We start from the raw sequence: 17,224 nt of genomic DNA, 5'->3' as shown, positions 1-17,224 counted from the left end.
CCATTTTCTAAATTTAGTCACGCTTTAAACACGTGTCCGCGCCATTTTTTAAATTTAATTACCGATTTCGTGCGATTTTTTAGGTTGGAAACGCGTTTTAAACACGTGTCCGCGCCATTTTTTAAATTTAGTCACGTTTTAAACACGTGTCCGCGCCATTTTTTAAATTTAGTCACGTTTTAAACACGTGTCCGCGCCATTTTTTTAATTTAATTACCGATTTCGAGCGATTTTTTAGGTTGGCAACGTGTTTTAAACACGTGCCCGCGCGATTTTTTAAATTTAATTACCGATTTCGTGCGATTTTTGAGGTTGGCAACGTGTTTTAAACGCGTGCCCGCGCGATTTTTTAAATTTAATTACCGATTTCGTGCGATTTTTTAGGTTGGCAACGTGTTTTAAACACGTGCCCGCGCCATTTTCTAAATTTAGTCACGCTTTAAACACGTGTCCGCGCCATTTTTTAAATTTAATTACCGATTTCGTGCGATTTTTTATGTTGGCAACGTGTTTTAAACACGTGCCCGCGCGATTTTTTAAATTTAATTACCGATTTCGTGCGATTTTTTATGTTGGCAACGTGTTTTAAACACGTGCCCGCGCGATTTTTTAAATGTAATTACCGATTTCGTGCGATTTTTGAGGTTGGCAACGTGTTTTAAACGCGTGCCCGCGCGTTTTTTTAAATTTAATTACCGATTTCGTGCGATTTTTTAGGTTGGAAACGCGTTTTAAACACGTGTCCGCGCCATTTTTTAAATTTAGTCACGCTTTAAACACGTGTCCGCGCCATTTTTTTAATTTAATTACCGATTTCGAGCGATTTTTTAGGTTGGCAACGTGTTTTAAACACGTGCCCGCGCGATTTTTTAAATTTAATTACCGATTTCGTGCGATTTTTGAGGTTGGCAACGTGTTTTAAACGCGTGCCCGCGCGATTTTTTAAATTTAATTACCGATTTCGTGCGATTTTTTAGGTTGGAAACGCGTTTTAAACACGTGTCCGCGCCATTTTTTAAATTTAGTCACGTTTTAAACACGTGTCCGCGCCATTTTTTAAATTTAATTACCGATTTCGTGCGATTTTTTAGGTTGGAAACGCGTTTTAAACACGTGTCCGCGCCATTTTCTAAATTTAGTCACGCTTTAAACACGTGTCCGCGCCATTTTTTAAATTTAATTACCGATTTCGTGCGATTTTTTAGGTTGGCAACGTGTTTTAAACACGTGCCCGCGCGATTTTTTAAATTTAATTACCGATTTCGTGCGATTTTTTATGTTGGCAACGTGTTTTAAACACGTGCCCGCGCGATTTTTTAAATGTAATTACCGATTTCGTGCGATTTTTTAAAACACTTAAATTGTACATCATTTTTCCACTTACCTTTTTCTTCTATTTTTGTATTTGCCCCCCCAATAAAAGGCACATTTCTCTAGCGTTTATTCATAAAACATAATCAATCACACAAATATATAACAATGTTCAATAATAATTATTGCCAGTTAAAAAAAAATAATTTTTGAAGATCCGGACGAAGAATGTCTTTGAAGTCCTCCGGATCCCGCAGGCCGGCCGCAACCAGTCCGTAAAGCAATCCCTAATAAATAAAAATATAATAAATGCATAAAAAGTAAGTTAAAAACTTACAACACAGACACCAGCTTTTGAGCTCTCAAAATTCATAACTCCAAGCGGAAATTGCAATGGTTAGCACATTTGACGACCTAAGACGATTGTTAATTTTACTTTAACAACTTTAAATTTACTCACTGTTTATTCGTGTTGGGCGAGCAACAGTACGACCCTTGCTTCAAAACATGTGATAAAAATTTCTAACAAACAAAGAAATTATTTATGATTAATAAAAATAAAAATAATAAGAGCTGCATTTACAATCGTCGGATAAATTTATTTATTTATGAAAAAAAAAATAATTGTAACAATTATTGAAATTACACGATACCACGATTAACAGACTTAACCGAAATTTATACGAAAATTGTAAAAGCTGCTCTTGAAGGGATTGAGACTATTTGTCAATGTACATAAAAAACATTGATAAAGTGTCAAAAAAATCCCCCTATGATGGTTAAAATTATACACACACCAAAAATGGAAAAACAAATAAACCGAATCTAAGATTAATGTTACAAAATAAAACAAAAATATTTTCTGTACCCAAAATTACAAACCCAAAACCTCAGTTAATAAAAAAAAAATATACTAAAGGTCGGTTTATATAAGACTAAAATTAGGGTACCAATCAATTTGATCATGTGATCAATCTAAAGTTTGGCTGCAATTAGGTTAATAATGTAAATCGACCTTTATTATATTATAAAAAAAGTTAGAGTTAATTTAAATTAAATTTTTAATTTGCTTCGGAATTGTAACGTTTAAAAACTCCCCACTTAAATGTAAATGTAAAGGAAAGTATGTACTTATAGCAGCATAAATAAGAGACTCGAGCTTTACATTAAAAAAATATCCGCTACTGAAATCAGCCACCAAATTCATTAAATTAACAAAAAAATATTGACAAAAAATCGCTTAAAGTGGAAATAAATGAGAAAGCAATTGCTGACTGTGATTATGTGACACCGTTAAAAAAAACAAAGAGAAAAAACTATAAACGCGCATTACCCATAAAATATTTTATTCTCAGTCCAAATAATTCTTGCTGGTGCCATAATCGGCTAAATGGGCCAGTTGGTGATTTTAAATTGACCCACAATGAAGCATCGAAAGCAATGGTCTCGTGGCACAGTGCAGACACCACCAGGAAAAGGAAACAGTGTGATGATTATAATAAAAGACGGGAATGCCACTCAAACTCATGGCAAACAGGAAAAAAGCAGAGGCGGACGCGATGAAATTCACTGATCTAATTATGATTCTTGGGCTACCTAAGCAATTCTCTTAAATAAACAGGCAATGATTAATTTCCTTTTGTGACCATTTTAATTTTTTTATTTTTTTTAATTTTTTTATTTTTTTCAATTTATTTATTTATTTTTTTTTAATTTTTTTATTTATTTTTTTTTTAATTTATTTTTGTATTTTTTTGTGTGTTTTTTTTTAATGAATGCAAAGCCATCCTAGAGAATGCCTGTATTTAGTGTACTATTTTATGCTCGCAGCATCTCCTCTACATATCTAGGATATGTATTTGCACGACAACTAATACCGTTTATAGGTATGTGTCTATCGAGGAGCATCAGCACGACTAACACACTCAAATTAATGAGATCGAGTCTTTATTCGATTTTACTACGAGCTTAGTACACCAGTGATACATTAACAATTCTAGGGGTTTGCCAATTTTTTTTTTTTTGATCAATTTTAATAAAATTTAGTCATAGGAAAATAATCAGTGCCCACTTATTCAAGAGAATCATACTAACCCACTTTTAAGAAATCATAATTAGATCAGTCAATTCCATCGAATCCAATTTTTTTTATTATTTCCTCCACTTTTTCCCTAACATGCCATGAGTTGGAGCGACATTCACTTATGTCTTCTATTATAATCATCAGATAGTTTCCTTTTCCCAATGGTTCAGCACCATGCTACGAGACCATTTGTTTTCGATGCGACAATGTGAATTAATTCAAAATCCCCGGTTGGCCCAGTAGGCGATAATGACGCAAGCAATAAATTACTTGGAGTGAGGAAAATATCTCATAAGTAAAATTGCATTCATAGCTTTTTCTTCAATGTATTGGAAACAAATTTAATTGACTGACTGCAGTCAGTCAGCATCAGCGGTTACATCTATTACCATTTGAAGCGATATGACGGAGAAGGAAAAGAAAAAAAAAGCAAGACAAGGCGCGGTAAAAATTATGAATTTTGTTGGCTACTTTCGGTAGTGGTAATTTATTTTTTTTATCAAAACACGTGAACTTGAAAACGCAGTACACATACTTCCCTTTTTTATTAAAGGTGTGCTTATCAATACGTACTTGTAGCAAATCGCAAAACGATTTAAATTTAAAAAAATAATTAAAAATAAAAAATAATAATTGCAATAAATAAATTGAAATCGTTAAGCACACCTTTATTAATAAAACCGTACTAATACGTTTATGTAGCATCAAAGACTCTTTTCAAAATTATTTATTGGTACAGAACGTCTCAAAATGAGGGTGGAAATTTATAAAATTAATGTCAAGCCAATGATGCTACAGAAACACCCAAAAGATTCTACTTTCGGTTCACTTTCATAAAAAAAAAACATTGGCATTGGCTTTTATATGTGAGTTGTCATAGTAACCGATTAGTCATTTACATCACAACGGTTTTTATCAAAGTGAACCGAAAATTCAAATTCTAATTCTCGAGTTAAATTAATTCGTTTTCATTTTAATTTGTTTAAATTTTAAATTAAACTGATTCGCGCTTCGAATCGAATTGAAAACGAAAACAAATTATTCTTTAAGTCGGAATTAAAATTTAAATCATTTGTTGTAAACCGGTCTTTAAATGCGCGATCAACTGAATCGTAAACGTAAAACGAGACAAATTAAAATAATTTTCAATTAAATTCTGTCAACCGTCCCTTGATTGCATTCAAATTATTTCGAAAACGTGAATAAATTTGTTTCAAATTGAAAATTAAAATTTAATAAATAAATTAAACCGGCCGTGAGGTGCATTCAAGTTCAAGGTTAATTTGTTTCGTTTCAAAATTAAAGTTCGTTTTCATTTTAATTTGTTTCAATTTAAAAAATACACGGATTCGCGAATTGAATTGAAAACGAAAAGAAATTATTCTTTGAGTCGGAATTAAAATTTAAATCGTTTACTGTAAACCGGCCCTTGATTGCAATCAAATTATTTCGAGTACGTGCATAAATTTTATTTAAATTGTAAATTAAAATTTAATAAATAAATAAAACCGGCCGCTAAATTGAATGCATTCAAGTTCGAGGTTAATTTGTTTCGTTTCGAAATTAAAGTTTAATTCGCGCCCCAATTTAATAAAAGTGTACGGCACGGCACAGAATTACTTTAATTAATTCGTGTCGCGGTCGCAGTTTAATAATTTATTTAATAATTAATTTAACAAACAGACGCACACGCACAAATTACTCTTTAATCGGAATTAAATTTAATTCGTTTGCTGTAAACCGGCTCTTAATTGCAATCAAATTATTTCGAGTACGTGCATAAATTTGATTTAAATTGTAAATTAAAATTTAGTAAATAAATAAAACCGGCCGCTAAATTGAATGCACTCAAGTTCGAGGTTAATTTGTTTCGTTTCGAAATTAAAGTTTAATTCGCGCCCCAATTTAATAAAAGTGTACGGCACGGCACAGAATTACTTAAATTAATTCGTGTCGCGGTCGCGGTTGCGGTCGCAGTTTAATAATTTATTTAATAATTAATTTAACAAACAGACGCACACGCACAAATTACTCTTTAATCGGAATTAAATTTAATTCGTTTGCTGTAAACCGGCTCTTAATTGCAATCAAATTATTTCGAGTACGTGCATAAATTTGATTTAAATTGTAAATTAAAATTTAGTAAATAAATAAAACCGGCCGCTAAATTGAATGCACTCAAGTTCGAGGTTAATTTGTTTCGTTTCGAAATTAAAGTTTAATTCGCGCCCCAATTTAATAAAAGTGTACGGCACGGCACAGAATTACTTAAATTAATTCGTGTCGCGGTCGCGGTTGCGGTCGCAGTTTAATAATTTATTTAATAATTAATTTAACAAACAGACGCACACGCACAAATTACTCTTTAATCGGAATTAAATTTAATTCGTTTGCTGTAAACCGGCTCTTAATTGCAATCAAATTATTTCGAGTACGTGCATAAATTTGATTTAAATTGTAAATTAAAATTTAGTAAATAAATAAAACCGGCCGCTAAATTGAATGCACTCAAGTTCGAGGTTAATTTGTTTCGTTTCGAAATTAAAGTTTAATTCGCGCCCCAATTTAATAAAAGTGTACGGCACGGCACAGAATTACTTAAATTAATTCGTGTCGCGGTCGCGGTTGCGGTCGCAGTTTAATAATTTATTTAATAATTAATTTAACAAACAGACGCACACGCACAAATTACTCTTTAATCGGAATTAAATTTAATTCGTTTGCTGTACACCGGCTCTTGATTGCAATCAAATTATTTCGAGTACGTGCATAAATTTGATTTAAATTGTAAATTAAAATTTAATAAATAAATAAAACCGGCCGCTAAATTGAATGCATTCAAGTTCGAGGTTAATTTGTTTCGTTTCGAAATTAAAGTTTAATTCGCGCCCCAATTTAATAAAAGTGTACGGCACGGCACAGAATTACTTAAATTAATTCGTGTCGCGGTCGCGGTTGCGGTCGCAGTTTAATAATTTATTTAATAATTAATTTAACAAACAGACGCACACGCACAAATTACTCTTTAATCGGAATTAAATTTAATTCGTTTGCTGTACACCGGCTCTTGATTGCAATCAAATTATTTCGAGTACGTGCATAAATTTGATTTAAATTGTAAATTAAAATTTAATAAATAAATAAAACCGGCCGCTAAATTGAATGCATTCAAGTTCGAGGTTAATTTGTTTCGTTTCGAAATTAAAGTTTAATTCGCGCCCCAATTTAATAAAAGTGTACGGCACGGCACAGAATTACTTAAATTAATTCGTGTCGCGGTCGCGGTTGCGGTCGCAGTTTAATAATTTATTTAATAATTAATTTAACAAACAGACGCACACGCACAAATTACTCTTTAATCGGAATTAAATTTAATTCGTTTGCTGTAAACCGGCTCTTAATTGCAATCAAATTATTTCGAGTACGTGCATAAATTTGATTTAAATTGTAAATTAAAATTTAGTAAATAAATAAAACCGGCCGCTAAATTGAATGCACTCAAGTTCGAGGTTAATTTGTTTCGTTTCGAAATTAAAGTTTAATTCGCACCCCAATTTAATAAAAGTGTACGGCACGGCACAGAATTACTTTAATTAATTCGTGTCGCGGTCGCAGTTTAATAATTTATTTAATAATTAATTTAACAAACAGACGCACACGCACAAATTACTCTTTAATCGGAATTAAATTTAATTCGTTTGCTGTAAACCGGCTCTTAATTGCAATCAAATTATTTCGAGTACGTGCATAAATTTGATTTAAATTGTAAATTAAAATTTAGTAAATAAATAAAACCGGCCGCTAAATTGAATGCACTCAAGTTCGAGGTTAATTTGTTTCGTTTCGAAATTAAAGTTTAATTCGCGCCCCAATTTAATAAAAGTGTACGGCACGGCACAGAATTACTTTAATTAATTCGTGTCGCGGTCGCAGTTTAATAATTTATTTAATAATTAATTTAACAAACAGACGCACACGCACAAATTACTCTTTAATCGGAATTAAATTTAATTCGTTTGCTGTAAACCGGCTCTTAATTGCAATCAAATTATTTCGAGTACGTGCATAAATTTGATTTAAATTGTAAATTAAAATTTAGTAAATAAATAAAACCGGCCGCTAAATTGAATGCACTCAAGTTCGAGGTTAATTTGTTTCGTTTCGAAATTAAAGTTTAATTCGCGCCCCAATTTAATAAAAGTGTACGGCACGGCACAGAATTACTTAAATTAATTCGTGTCGCGGTCGCGGTTGCGGTCGCAGTTTAATAATTTATTTAATAATTAATTTAACAAACAGACGCACACGCACAAATTACTCTTTAATCGGAATTAAATTTAATTCGTTTGCTGTAAACCGGCTCTTAATTGCAATCAAATTATTTCGAGTACGTGCATAAATTTGATTTAAATTGTAAATTAAAATTTAATAAATAAATAAAACCGGCCGCTAAATTGAATGCATTCAAGTTCGAGGTTAATTTGTTTCGTTTCGAAATTAAAGTTTAATTCGCGCCCCAATTTAATAAAAGTGTACGGCACGGCACAGAATTACTTAAATTAATTCGTGTCGCGGTCGCGGTTGCGGTCGCAGTTTAATAATTTATTTAATAATTAATTTAACAAACAGACGCACACGCACAAATTACTCTTTAATCGGAATTAAATTTAATTCGTTTGCTGTAAACCGGCTCTTAATTGCAATCAAATTATTTCGAGTACGTGCATAAATTTGATTTAAATTGTAAATTAAAATTTAGTAAATAAATAAAACCGGCCGCTAAATTGAATGCACTCAAGTTCGAGGTTAATTTGTTTCGTTTCGAAATTAAAGTTTAATTCGCGCCCCAATTTAATAAAAGTGTACGGCACGGCACAGAATTACTTAAATTAATTCGTGTCGCGGTCGCGGTTGCGGTCGCAGTTTAATAATTTATTTAATAATTAATTTAACAAACAGACGCACACGCACAAATTACTCTTTAATCGGAATTAAATTTAATTCGTTTGCTGTAAACCGGCTCTTAATTGCAATCAAATTATTTCGAGTACGTGCATAAATTTGATTTAAATTGTAAATTAAAATTTAATAAATAAATAAAACCGGCCGCTAAATTGAATGCATTCAAGTTCGAGGTTAATTTGTTTCGTTTCGAAATTAAAGTTTAATTCGCGCCCCAATTTAATAAAAGTGTACGGCACGGCACAGAATTACTTAAATTAATTCGTGTCGCGGTCGCGGTTGCGGTCGCAGTTTAATAATTTATTTAATAATTAATTTAACAAACAGACGCACACGCACAAATTACTCTTTAATCGGAATTAAATTTAATTCGTTTGCTGTACACCGGCTCTTGATTGCAATCAAATTATTTCGAGTACGTGCATAAATTTGATTTAAATTGTAAATTAAAATTTAATAAATAAATAAAACCGGCCGCTAAATTGAATGCATTCAAGTTCGAGGTTAATTTGTTTCGTTTCGAAATTAAAGTTTAATTCGCGCCCCAATTTAATAAAAGTGTACGGCACGGCACAGAATTACTTAAATTAATTCGTGTCGCGGTCGCGGTTGCGGTCGCAGTTTAATAATTTATTTAATAATTAATTTAACAAACAGACGCACACGCACAAATTACTCTTTAATCGGAATTAAATTTAATTCGTTTGCTGTAAACCGGCTCTTAATTGCAATCAAATTATTTCGAGTACGTGCATAAATTTGATTTAAATTGTAAATTAAAATTTAATAAATAAATAAAACCGGCCGCTAAATTGAATGCATTCAAGTTCGAGGTTAATTTGTTTCGTTTCGAAATTAAAGTTTAATTCGCGCCCCAATTTAATAAAAGTGTACGGCACGGCACAGAATTACTTTAATTAATTCGTGTCGCGGTCGCAGTTTAATAATTTATTTAATAATTAATTTAACAAACAGACGCACACGCACAAATTACTCTTTAATCGGAATTAAATTTAATTCGTTTGCTGTAAACCGGCTCTTAATTGCAATCAAATTATTTCGAGTACGTGCATAAATTTGATTTAAATTGTAAATTAAAATTTAATAAATAAATAAAACCGGCCGCTAAATTGAATGCATTCAAGTTCGAGGTTAATTTGTTTCGTTTCGAAATTAAAGTTTAATTCGCGCCCCAATTTAATAAAAGTGTACGGCACGGCACAGAATTACTTTAATTAATTCGTGTCGCGGTCGCGGTTGCGGTCGCAGTTTAATAATTTATTTAATAATTAATTTAACAAACAGACGCACACGCACAAATTACTCTTTAATCGGAATTAAATTTAATTCGTTTGCTGTACACCGGCTCTTGATTGCAATCAAATTATTTCGAGTACGTGCATAAATTTGATTTAAATTGTAAATTAAAATTTAATAAATAAATAAAACCGGCCGCTAAATTGAATGCATTCAAGTTCGAGGTTAATTTGTTTCGTTTCGAAATTAAAGTTTAATTCGCGCCCCAATTTAATAAAAGTGTACGGCACGGCACAGAATCACTTTAATTAATTCGTGTCGCGGTCGCAGTTTAATAATTTATTAAACAGACGCACACGCACAAATTACTCTTTAATCGGAATTAAATTTAATTCGTTTGCTGTACACCGGCTCTTGATTGCAATCAAATTATTTCGAGTACGTGCATAAATTTGATTTAAATTGTAAATTAAAATTTAATAAATAAATAAAACCGGCCGCTAAATTGAATGCATTCAAGTTCGAGGTTAATTTGTTTCGTTTCGAAATTAAAGTTTAATTCGCGCCCCAATTTAATAAAAGTGTACGGCACGGCACAGAATTACTTTAATTAATTCGTGTCGCGGTCGCAGTTTAATAATTTATTTAATAATTAATTTAACAAACAGACGCACACGCACAAATTACTCTTTAATCGGAATTAAATTTAATTCGTTTGCTGTAAACCGGCTCTTAATTGCAATCAAATTATTTCGAGTACGTGCATAAATTTGATTTAAATTGTAAATTAAAATTTAATAAATAAATAAAACCGGCCGCTAAATTGAATGCATTCAAGTTCGAGGTTAATTTGTTTCGTTTCGAAATTAAAGTTTAATTCGCGCCCCAATTTAATAAAAGTGTACGGCACGGCACAGAATTACTTTAATTAATTCGTGTCGCGGTCGCAGTTTAATAATTTATTTAATAATTAATTTAACAAACAGACGCACACGCACAAATTACTCTTTAATCGGAATTAAATTTAATTCGTTTGCTGTAAACCGGCTCTTAATTGCAATCAAATTATTTCGAGTACGTGCATAAATTTGATTTAAATTGTAAATTAAAATTTAGTAAATAAATAAAACCGGCCGCTAAATTGAATGCACTCAAGTTCGAGGTTAATTTGTTTCGTTTCGAAATTAAAGTTTAATTCGCGCCCCAATTTAATAAAAGTGTACGGCACGGCACAGAATTACTTAAATTAATTCGTGTCGCGGTCGCGGTTGCGGTCGCAGTTTAATAATTTATTTAATAATTAATTTAACAAACAGACGCACACGCACAAATTACTCTTTAATCGGAATTAAATTTAATTCGTTTGCTGTACACCGGCTCTTGATTGCAATCAAATTATTTCGAGTACGTGCATAAATTTGATTTAAATTGTAAATTAAAATTTAATAAATAAATAAAACCGGCCGCTAAATTGAATGCATTCAAGTTCGAGGTTAATTTGTTTCGTTTCGAAATTAAAGTTTAATTCGCGCCCCAATTTAATAAAAGTGTACGGCACGGCACAGAATTACTTAAATTAATTCGTGTCGCGGTCGCGGTTGCGGTCGCAGTTTAATAATTTATTTAATAATTAATTTAACAAACAGACGCACACGCACAAATTACTCTTTAATCGGAATTAAATTTAATTCGTTTGCTGTAAACCGGCTCTTAATTGCAATCAAATTATTTCGAGTACGTGCATAAATTTGATTTAAATTGTAAATTAAAATTTAATAAATAAATAAAACCGGCCGCTAAATTGAATGCATTCAAGTTCGAGGTTAATTTGTTTCGTTTCGAAATTAAAGTTTAATTCGCGCCCCAATTTAATAAAAGTGTACGGCACGGCACAGAATTACTTAAATTAATTCGTGTCGCGGTCGCGGTTGCGGTCGCAGTTTAATAATTTATTTAATAATTAATTTAACAAACAGACGCACACGCACAAATTACTCTTTAATCGGAATTAAATTTAATTCGTTTGCTGTAAACCGGCTCTTAATTGCAATCAAATTATTTCGAGTACGTGCATAAATTTGATTTAAATTGTAAATTAAAATTTAATAAATAAATAAAACCGGCCGCTAAATTGAATGCATTCAAGTTCGAGGTTAATTTGTCTCGCTTCGAAATTAAAGTTTAATTCGCGCCCCAATTTAATAAAAGTGTACTTAAGTTTAGGTTAAACGGTCCCTTGATGTACGAATTTCTTCAAATTTCACAGCACAGCACAGCACGACACAGAATCACTTTAATTAATTCGCGTCGCGGTCGCGGTTTAATAATTTATTTAATAATTTAACAAACAGACGCACACGCACAGACACACGTCCGACCGCTTCGAGCGCCAGCGGAAAACTGCCGTTGACACGCAACAGTTGACGTACCTATCAAAAAAAGTACACGTGCTCTCGCTCTCGCACCGTTTACGAGGGCGCCTCAAAAATTATTCTGCCCGCCACCAAATTTAATTCATTTTAAAAATTAAAAATTAAGTATTTGCAAACAGCCCTCTAACACGTGGACACACTGAATGTAACGGGGATGTTGAGAATATAAAAAATGTCCTGCAAACCACTTGTTCACCTCAAAGCCAGGGTTTCAATGACTTTTAGAACGGCCCCGTATTGAAAAATCAATAATCAGGTGACATTTGTGACGTATTTAGTGGAAATGAAGCGCGCCAACACGAAATTATGTTATACGAGGGTGGTTTGAAACTCGTGCGGCGGCATATACGAGGGTCGTTTGTGGTAAATTTTGTATAAAACTTCCTAGTTGTGTGAAAATTAATTCGTCGATTTGTAGAAAGTCATATTTGTTACCTTTTAAGTTATTACGGACAAGTTTAAAGCTAAAACATTAATTGTGGCAATCAAAATACGCTAAAACTAATTTTAGCATCAAAATTTGTGAGATTACCAACCTAAAAATCGCACTAAATCGTGTGTCGATCATGTATAGGACAGAATAAATTTTTTGCTTTGAGGTGTAACGTATTTAGAGTCAAATAAGCGTTCCAAATTTAAAAAATTTTAGACAAAAAGCGTAAAGTTAAATTTACGAGTATCAAAACACTTCTCACAACATGTACTCTAATTTTAATTACTTTTAGAACTGCCCCGTATTAAAAAATCAATAATCTGGTGACATTTGTGACGTATTCAGTGGAAATAAAGCGCGCCAACACAAAATTATTTCATACGAGGGTGGTTTAAAATTTGTACCGCGGCGTTTGTTGTAAATTATGGATAAAACTTCCTAGTTGTGTGAAAATTAATTCTTCGATTTGTAGAATGTCATATTTGTCACCTTTTAACTTATTTTGGACAAGTTTAAAACTAAAACATTAATTGTGGCAATCAAAATACGCTAAAACTAATTTTAGCATCAAAATTTGTGAGATTACCAACCTAAAAATCGCAATAAATTGTGTGTCGATCATATATAGTTCAGAATAAATTTTTTGCTTTGAGGTGTAATGTATTTAGAGTCAAATAAGCGTTCCAAATTTAAAAAATTTTAGACAAAAAGCGTAAAGTTAAATTTACGAGTATCAAAACACTTCTCACAACATGTACTCTAATTTTAATTACTTTTAGAACTGCCCCGTATTAAAAAATCAATAATCTGGTGACATTTGTGACGTATTCAGTGGAAATAAAGCGCGCCAACACAAAATTATTTTATACGAGGGTGGTTTAGAATTCGTGCGGCGGCATATAAGAGGGTCGTTTGGTTGTTTGAACTAATTTTTTCATTATACAAATTAAGAATAACGCAATTTCTCACTGATCCGTTTTCAAATTGTGCATATAAATTGCTTTTTTGATGTTAAGCGCTATTTAAGTGGCACCCAAAGTACGATTTAGTTTAAAACAAGTTTTAGAAAATTTTAAGTTGCACTTATTTTCGGTGCAATTCAATTTCAGAGCTTTATTTTATTTTAATTTTTATTCTTGGACACTCAAAATGTTTGGCATTTTTCAATACGAAACGTCAAATTATTTTTAACAGATTTAAAGCAATTTGTTGTATTCAACTCATTCTCACTCGTGGTTTAATAATCCACTCATGCCGATTTACACTCAAACTCGTTAAATAAATAACTATTAAGTCACTCCGCACTCTTTTTGACAGTGGGGGAATTTCTGATAGTCACCCCTAAAGTCGTACACAATAAATTGAAACAATTTCTTTTAAATTTTCGTGTATTGGGGGTAAATAAAACACCAAATCTCAACAAAAATAAATTATTGTCCCATTCGATTCAACAAATTCAATATATAACTGCCCAAATCCTCGTCCTGATTGGTCCACGAGACGTAGACGTTCTTTTGTTCGTCCTCATCGCCTTCAACCTTGACCAGAACCGACTCGATTGAAATCTCGCCTTCGGCGAACACCACCGGCCATTGTGGCAAATTCTCTTTAATGAAACCGTGTAATTTATGGGCCGTTGCTAACGCCGGCCCTGTATCATTCAAATGAACCGTTGACGAAAACCGAATTATATGCCTATTAATCCCAGCCTCCTTACACGCGTCGTCCACGTCCATCAAACACACATTGTTCTCCTTCATGACGAGCACTCCGTGCAGGGTGCGCCTCCGTTTGGGGTCCGGCGGCAAAGCGCTGAATTTCCTCGCTTCGGACTTGAGCAGCGGCAACGAAACATCGATTGGGATTTTGACCGGTGTTGAAATAACACAAGTCTCGCCATTGGCGGGGTTATAGCAGTTAATACTGAACTCTTGGAGGATTTTCTGCTTGAGAAACTCCATTTTCTCGGCCTCGCCGTGGACAAGCATAACGTTTCGAGGTTCGCAATGTTGGATCAGTTGCATGATGCCTTTGGCATCAGCATGTGCCGAGAAACTCATGTATTCAACGGACATTTTCACCTCCACGATTTGCTTATTTTCGAATTCGACTCGTTTCGCCCCATTCAGAATTTTATGGCCCACGGTGCCTTGGACACAAAAACCGGGCATTATGACCATGTTGTTCTCATTGGGGGCCCACTTTTTGAAGATTTGGAGGCTCAGCCCCGCGTGGAGCATCCCAGGTGTGGCGAAAACCACCATGGGGCCCGGATTATCAATATACGAACGGTCGAAAGGCTTGATGTGCTTGAAATCGAACATGTTACGTTGCACGAACGTTTTTCGGATTTTTTGATTCGTCCAAGTTATAAACATTTTGTAGTAGTTGTTCGCCTTTTCGGTGAGTCCTAGGGCAAAGTACACGGGGGCTTTGAGATTCATACGTTCCCAGTATGTCTCCAGAAGGATACAAAGTTCTTGGGCACGTCCTAATGCAAACACGGGGATTAGCACTTTGCCCCCACGGTCCATACACTCGTGGACTTTTTTCAAAAAGTCGCGTTCGCGACAACGTTTCGAATCTCGAATGGTAGTGGCGTATGTCGATTCGGAGATTAACAAATCGGGGCGACATTTATCAATCCAGGCAGCCCCCAGATGCCGGTCGGGGGTCATGTTGTAATCGCCGGTGTACACCACAGACTGGGCCCCCACGCGTATCCAGAACATGGCAGCCCCCAGGACATGTCCCGCATAATACGCTTTAATTTCAATCTCGTTGTCCACCATCAAAGACTGGTGTAAAGTCACAGCAATGACTTTCTTCATACAGTCTTTGATCATTTGGGACGTGAAAAAATTCTGGTCACCTTTTTTCTCAACTGAGACTTTTCGCATGTCTTCCAGGAGAATGGGGGCGATAGCTTTAGTGGGGTGAGTCATGTAGATGGGGCCTGAGTAACCCACCATTTCGGACATGTAGGGCAAAGCCCCGCAATGGTCCAGATGGAAATGGGAGATAATTACACAGTCGATGTAGGAGGTAAGGGGACCTTCTTGAGATATGTAGGAGAAGTCGGGGAAGCGGCGCTCGTCGTTGTACCCCATGTGCATGCCGCAGTCCAACATTATGTTTTTGCCCCCCATTGTGAGGAGGATGCAGCTGCGGCCCACGTCCTGGCCGGCCCCCAAAGGGGTTATCTTGATATCCGGCATTAGAGGGTTAAAAACACCAAAAAACTAAGCAGAGCATTTGAGGTTACGTTACGAGTAGGTCATTCAGTGGCGCAGGCAACGGATCTACCACAATTCATTTTTTACTTTTAACTCCAAAACATAATGTATTTATTAACTTATTCAACTGTACTTATTAGTGATAATAAAATTTTAATTGATTACAAAATTGTCTACAGTTTTTTCCACCCATTTTTTGTTTCATTTCAAGAATTAAACTAACGTCTGGTTCAATTGATCTACTATTAAATTCACTATCGACGTGAATTACTGGTTGCCTATGGCACTTTTTTGGAAAAACCAAAATTATATCTCAATTTCGATTAAGATTACCACATAGGTGGCAACTGCAGCAATCATCTAAAAGAAACCCTAAAAAAGTAAAAATCTTGTTGATTTTTACCAAATGCCCAAACGTCCAGTCTAGACTAAAAAAATCCATAGCCGTAAAGCGCACTTTGGTGTTGTAAAACCGAATGGAAATCAATTGAAGATAACGTACATTTCTGTCAAGTTTCCCTCTTTCCAAATACTTATTCCAAATATCGTGCAGATAGATTGCAGCTAAATTAGCCTGGAAACACTTTTAACGCAATCACTTGCCACAAATCTAACCGTTTACCGTATTTTGAGTCCTTGCAAATCCATCTATTACAAAACACAACCAAAAAAAATGCAAAACGCCAAACATGCAATTAAAACCGACATCTGTCCAAAAAGAAGGACTACCATGGACTAGAACATGCAGTGTGTAGTAACTACCATCAACCATGTACCCAAACCACATTCCCATCGCAGCCAATGTTGTGATTTCGAACAGTCTTGTGATTTTTTTGGTCAAATCGACCAAATTGTAATGAGAAAACGACAATTCTTGGACTCGTCGAATGTTCGTTTTAATATCCTCATCCTCTGTTTTGATTTGGTGGCGCAAATGGTGATTAATCGAACCAAATTTAGATGAAATAAAGTTGAGAATATCACACAAAAACATGTGATCAAAAATATTGATGAACAAAGGAATGAAGTAAAAAAAGGATAAATCAATCATAGAATTCGAAAACGGCACTAGTAAAATTAAGCCAACTATACCGGCGAAAAGCAAAATTTGTATGCAACTCAAGCGCGACTTTTCATTTGTTTGAAAAATTTCAATTTTGTCGGTTTGCTCAAGTAAAGTTTTGAGTCGCTTGCTCCTTTTGCGAAACATAACGAGTGATGTTAGCATTGATAAAACCGTTCCAACGGTTGATAGCAAGTCGAGGTAGTGGAATAGACCAGTGAATCCCAGAGTCATGTAATCGGAGGAAAATTTAACACTAGTATACAGAAAATACAGCTGCAAACAAACGTAAAGAACGGTGGGAGATATCTTTACGATTTTGTGTGAATTTTTGGGACAAAACTGGATGATTCCCAACGATCTGTACACAAATATCATGTAGTTTGGGAGTGTTTCAAACAAATACATTGTGATAAAGTAGGGGAACGTAACTTATTGATTCAAGTC

General features: G+C 34.1%; 2 protein-coding genes and 1 long non-coding RNA gene across 4 annotated transcripts; all 3 read right to left on the bottom strand.

Moving 5' to 3' along the window:
• Positions 1-1,425: 1,425 nt before the first annotated feature.
• Positions 1,426-12,052, bottom strand: LOC103313937 (uncharacterized). Its single transcript, XR_010333458.1, has 4 exons — positions 11,827-12,052; positions 1,772-1,833; positions 1,649-1,725; positions 1,426-1,598 (listed from the first exon to the last, which is right to left on the bottom strand). It is a non-coding gene; the product is annotated as an uncharacterized LOC103313937 (long non-coding RNA).
• Positions 12,053-13,892: 1,840 nt separating this feature from the next.
• Positions 13,893-15,827, bottom strand: IntS11 (Integrator 11). The gene has a single exon (XM_964250.4). It carries the CDS (start codon positions 15,694-15,696, stop codon positions 13,909-13,911), a length of 1,788 nt encoding a protein of 595 aa, XP_969343.1. The 5' UTR covers positions 15,697-15,827; the 3' UTR covers positions 13,893-13,908.
• Positions 15,828-16,013: 186 nt separating this feature from the next.
• LOC103313578 (gustatory receptor 68a-like) lies at positions 16,014-17,185 on the bottom strand. 2 transcript variants are annotated; one of them, NM_001145481.2, is made up of 3 exons: positions 16,337-17,185; positions 16,118-16,288; positions 16,021-16,074 (listed from the first exon to the last, which is right to left on the bottom strand). In NM_001145481.2, the coding sequence occupies exons 1-3, from the start codon at positions 17,183-17,185 to the stop codon at positions 16,021-16,023; spliced, it is 1,074 nt and encodes a 357-aa protein (NP_001138953.1). The 2 variants fall into 2 exon arrangements, with proteins under 2 accessions (XP_015836936.1, NP_001138953.1); XM_015981450.2 differs by having other exon boundaries at positions 16,014-16,288.
• Between the last annotated feature and the right edge of the window lie 39 nt (positions 17,186-17,224).

Source organism: Tribolium castaneum, chromosome 3, assembly GCF_031307605.1.
Source record: "Tribolium castaneum strain GA2 chromosome 3, icTriCast1.1, whole genome shotgun sequence".
NCBI lineage: Eukaryota > Metazoa > Arthropoda > Insecta > Coleoptera > Tenebrionidae > Tribolium > Tribolium castaneum.
The sequence above is the reverse complement of the archived record's forward strand: the minus strand, read 5'-3'. Positions and strand labels throughout refer to the sequence as shown.

Excerpts from the sequence above, each read along its gene's own strand:
- IntS11 (XM_964250.4), bottom strand. The coding sequence starts at position 15,696 with ATGCCGGATATCAAGATAACCCCTTTGGGGGCCGGCCAGGACGTGGGC.
- LOC103313578 (XM_015981450.2), bottom strand. The coding sequence starts at position 17,185 with ATGTATTTGTTTGAAACACTCCCAAACTACATGATATTTGTGTACAGA. Across the intron at positions 16,289-16,336 it reads TTGCAAGGACTCAAAATACG|GCTAATTTAGCTGCAATCTA; the intron begins GTAAACGGTTAG and ends AAGTGTTTCCAG.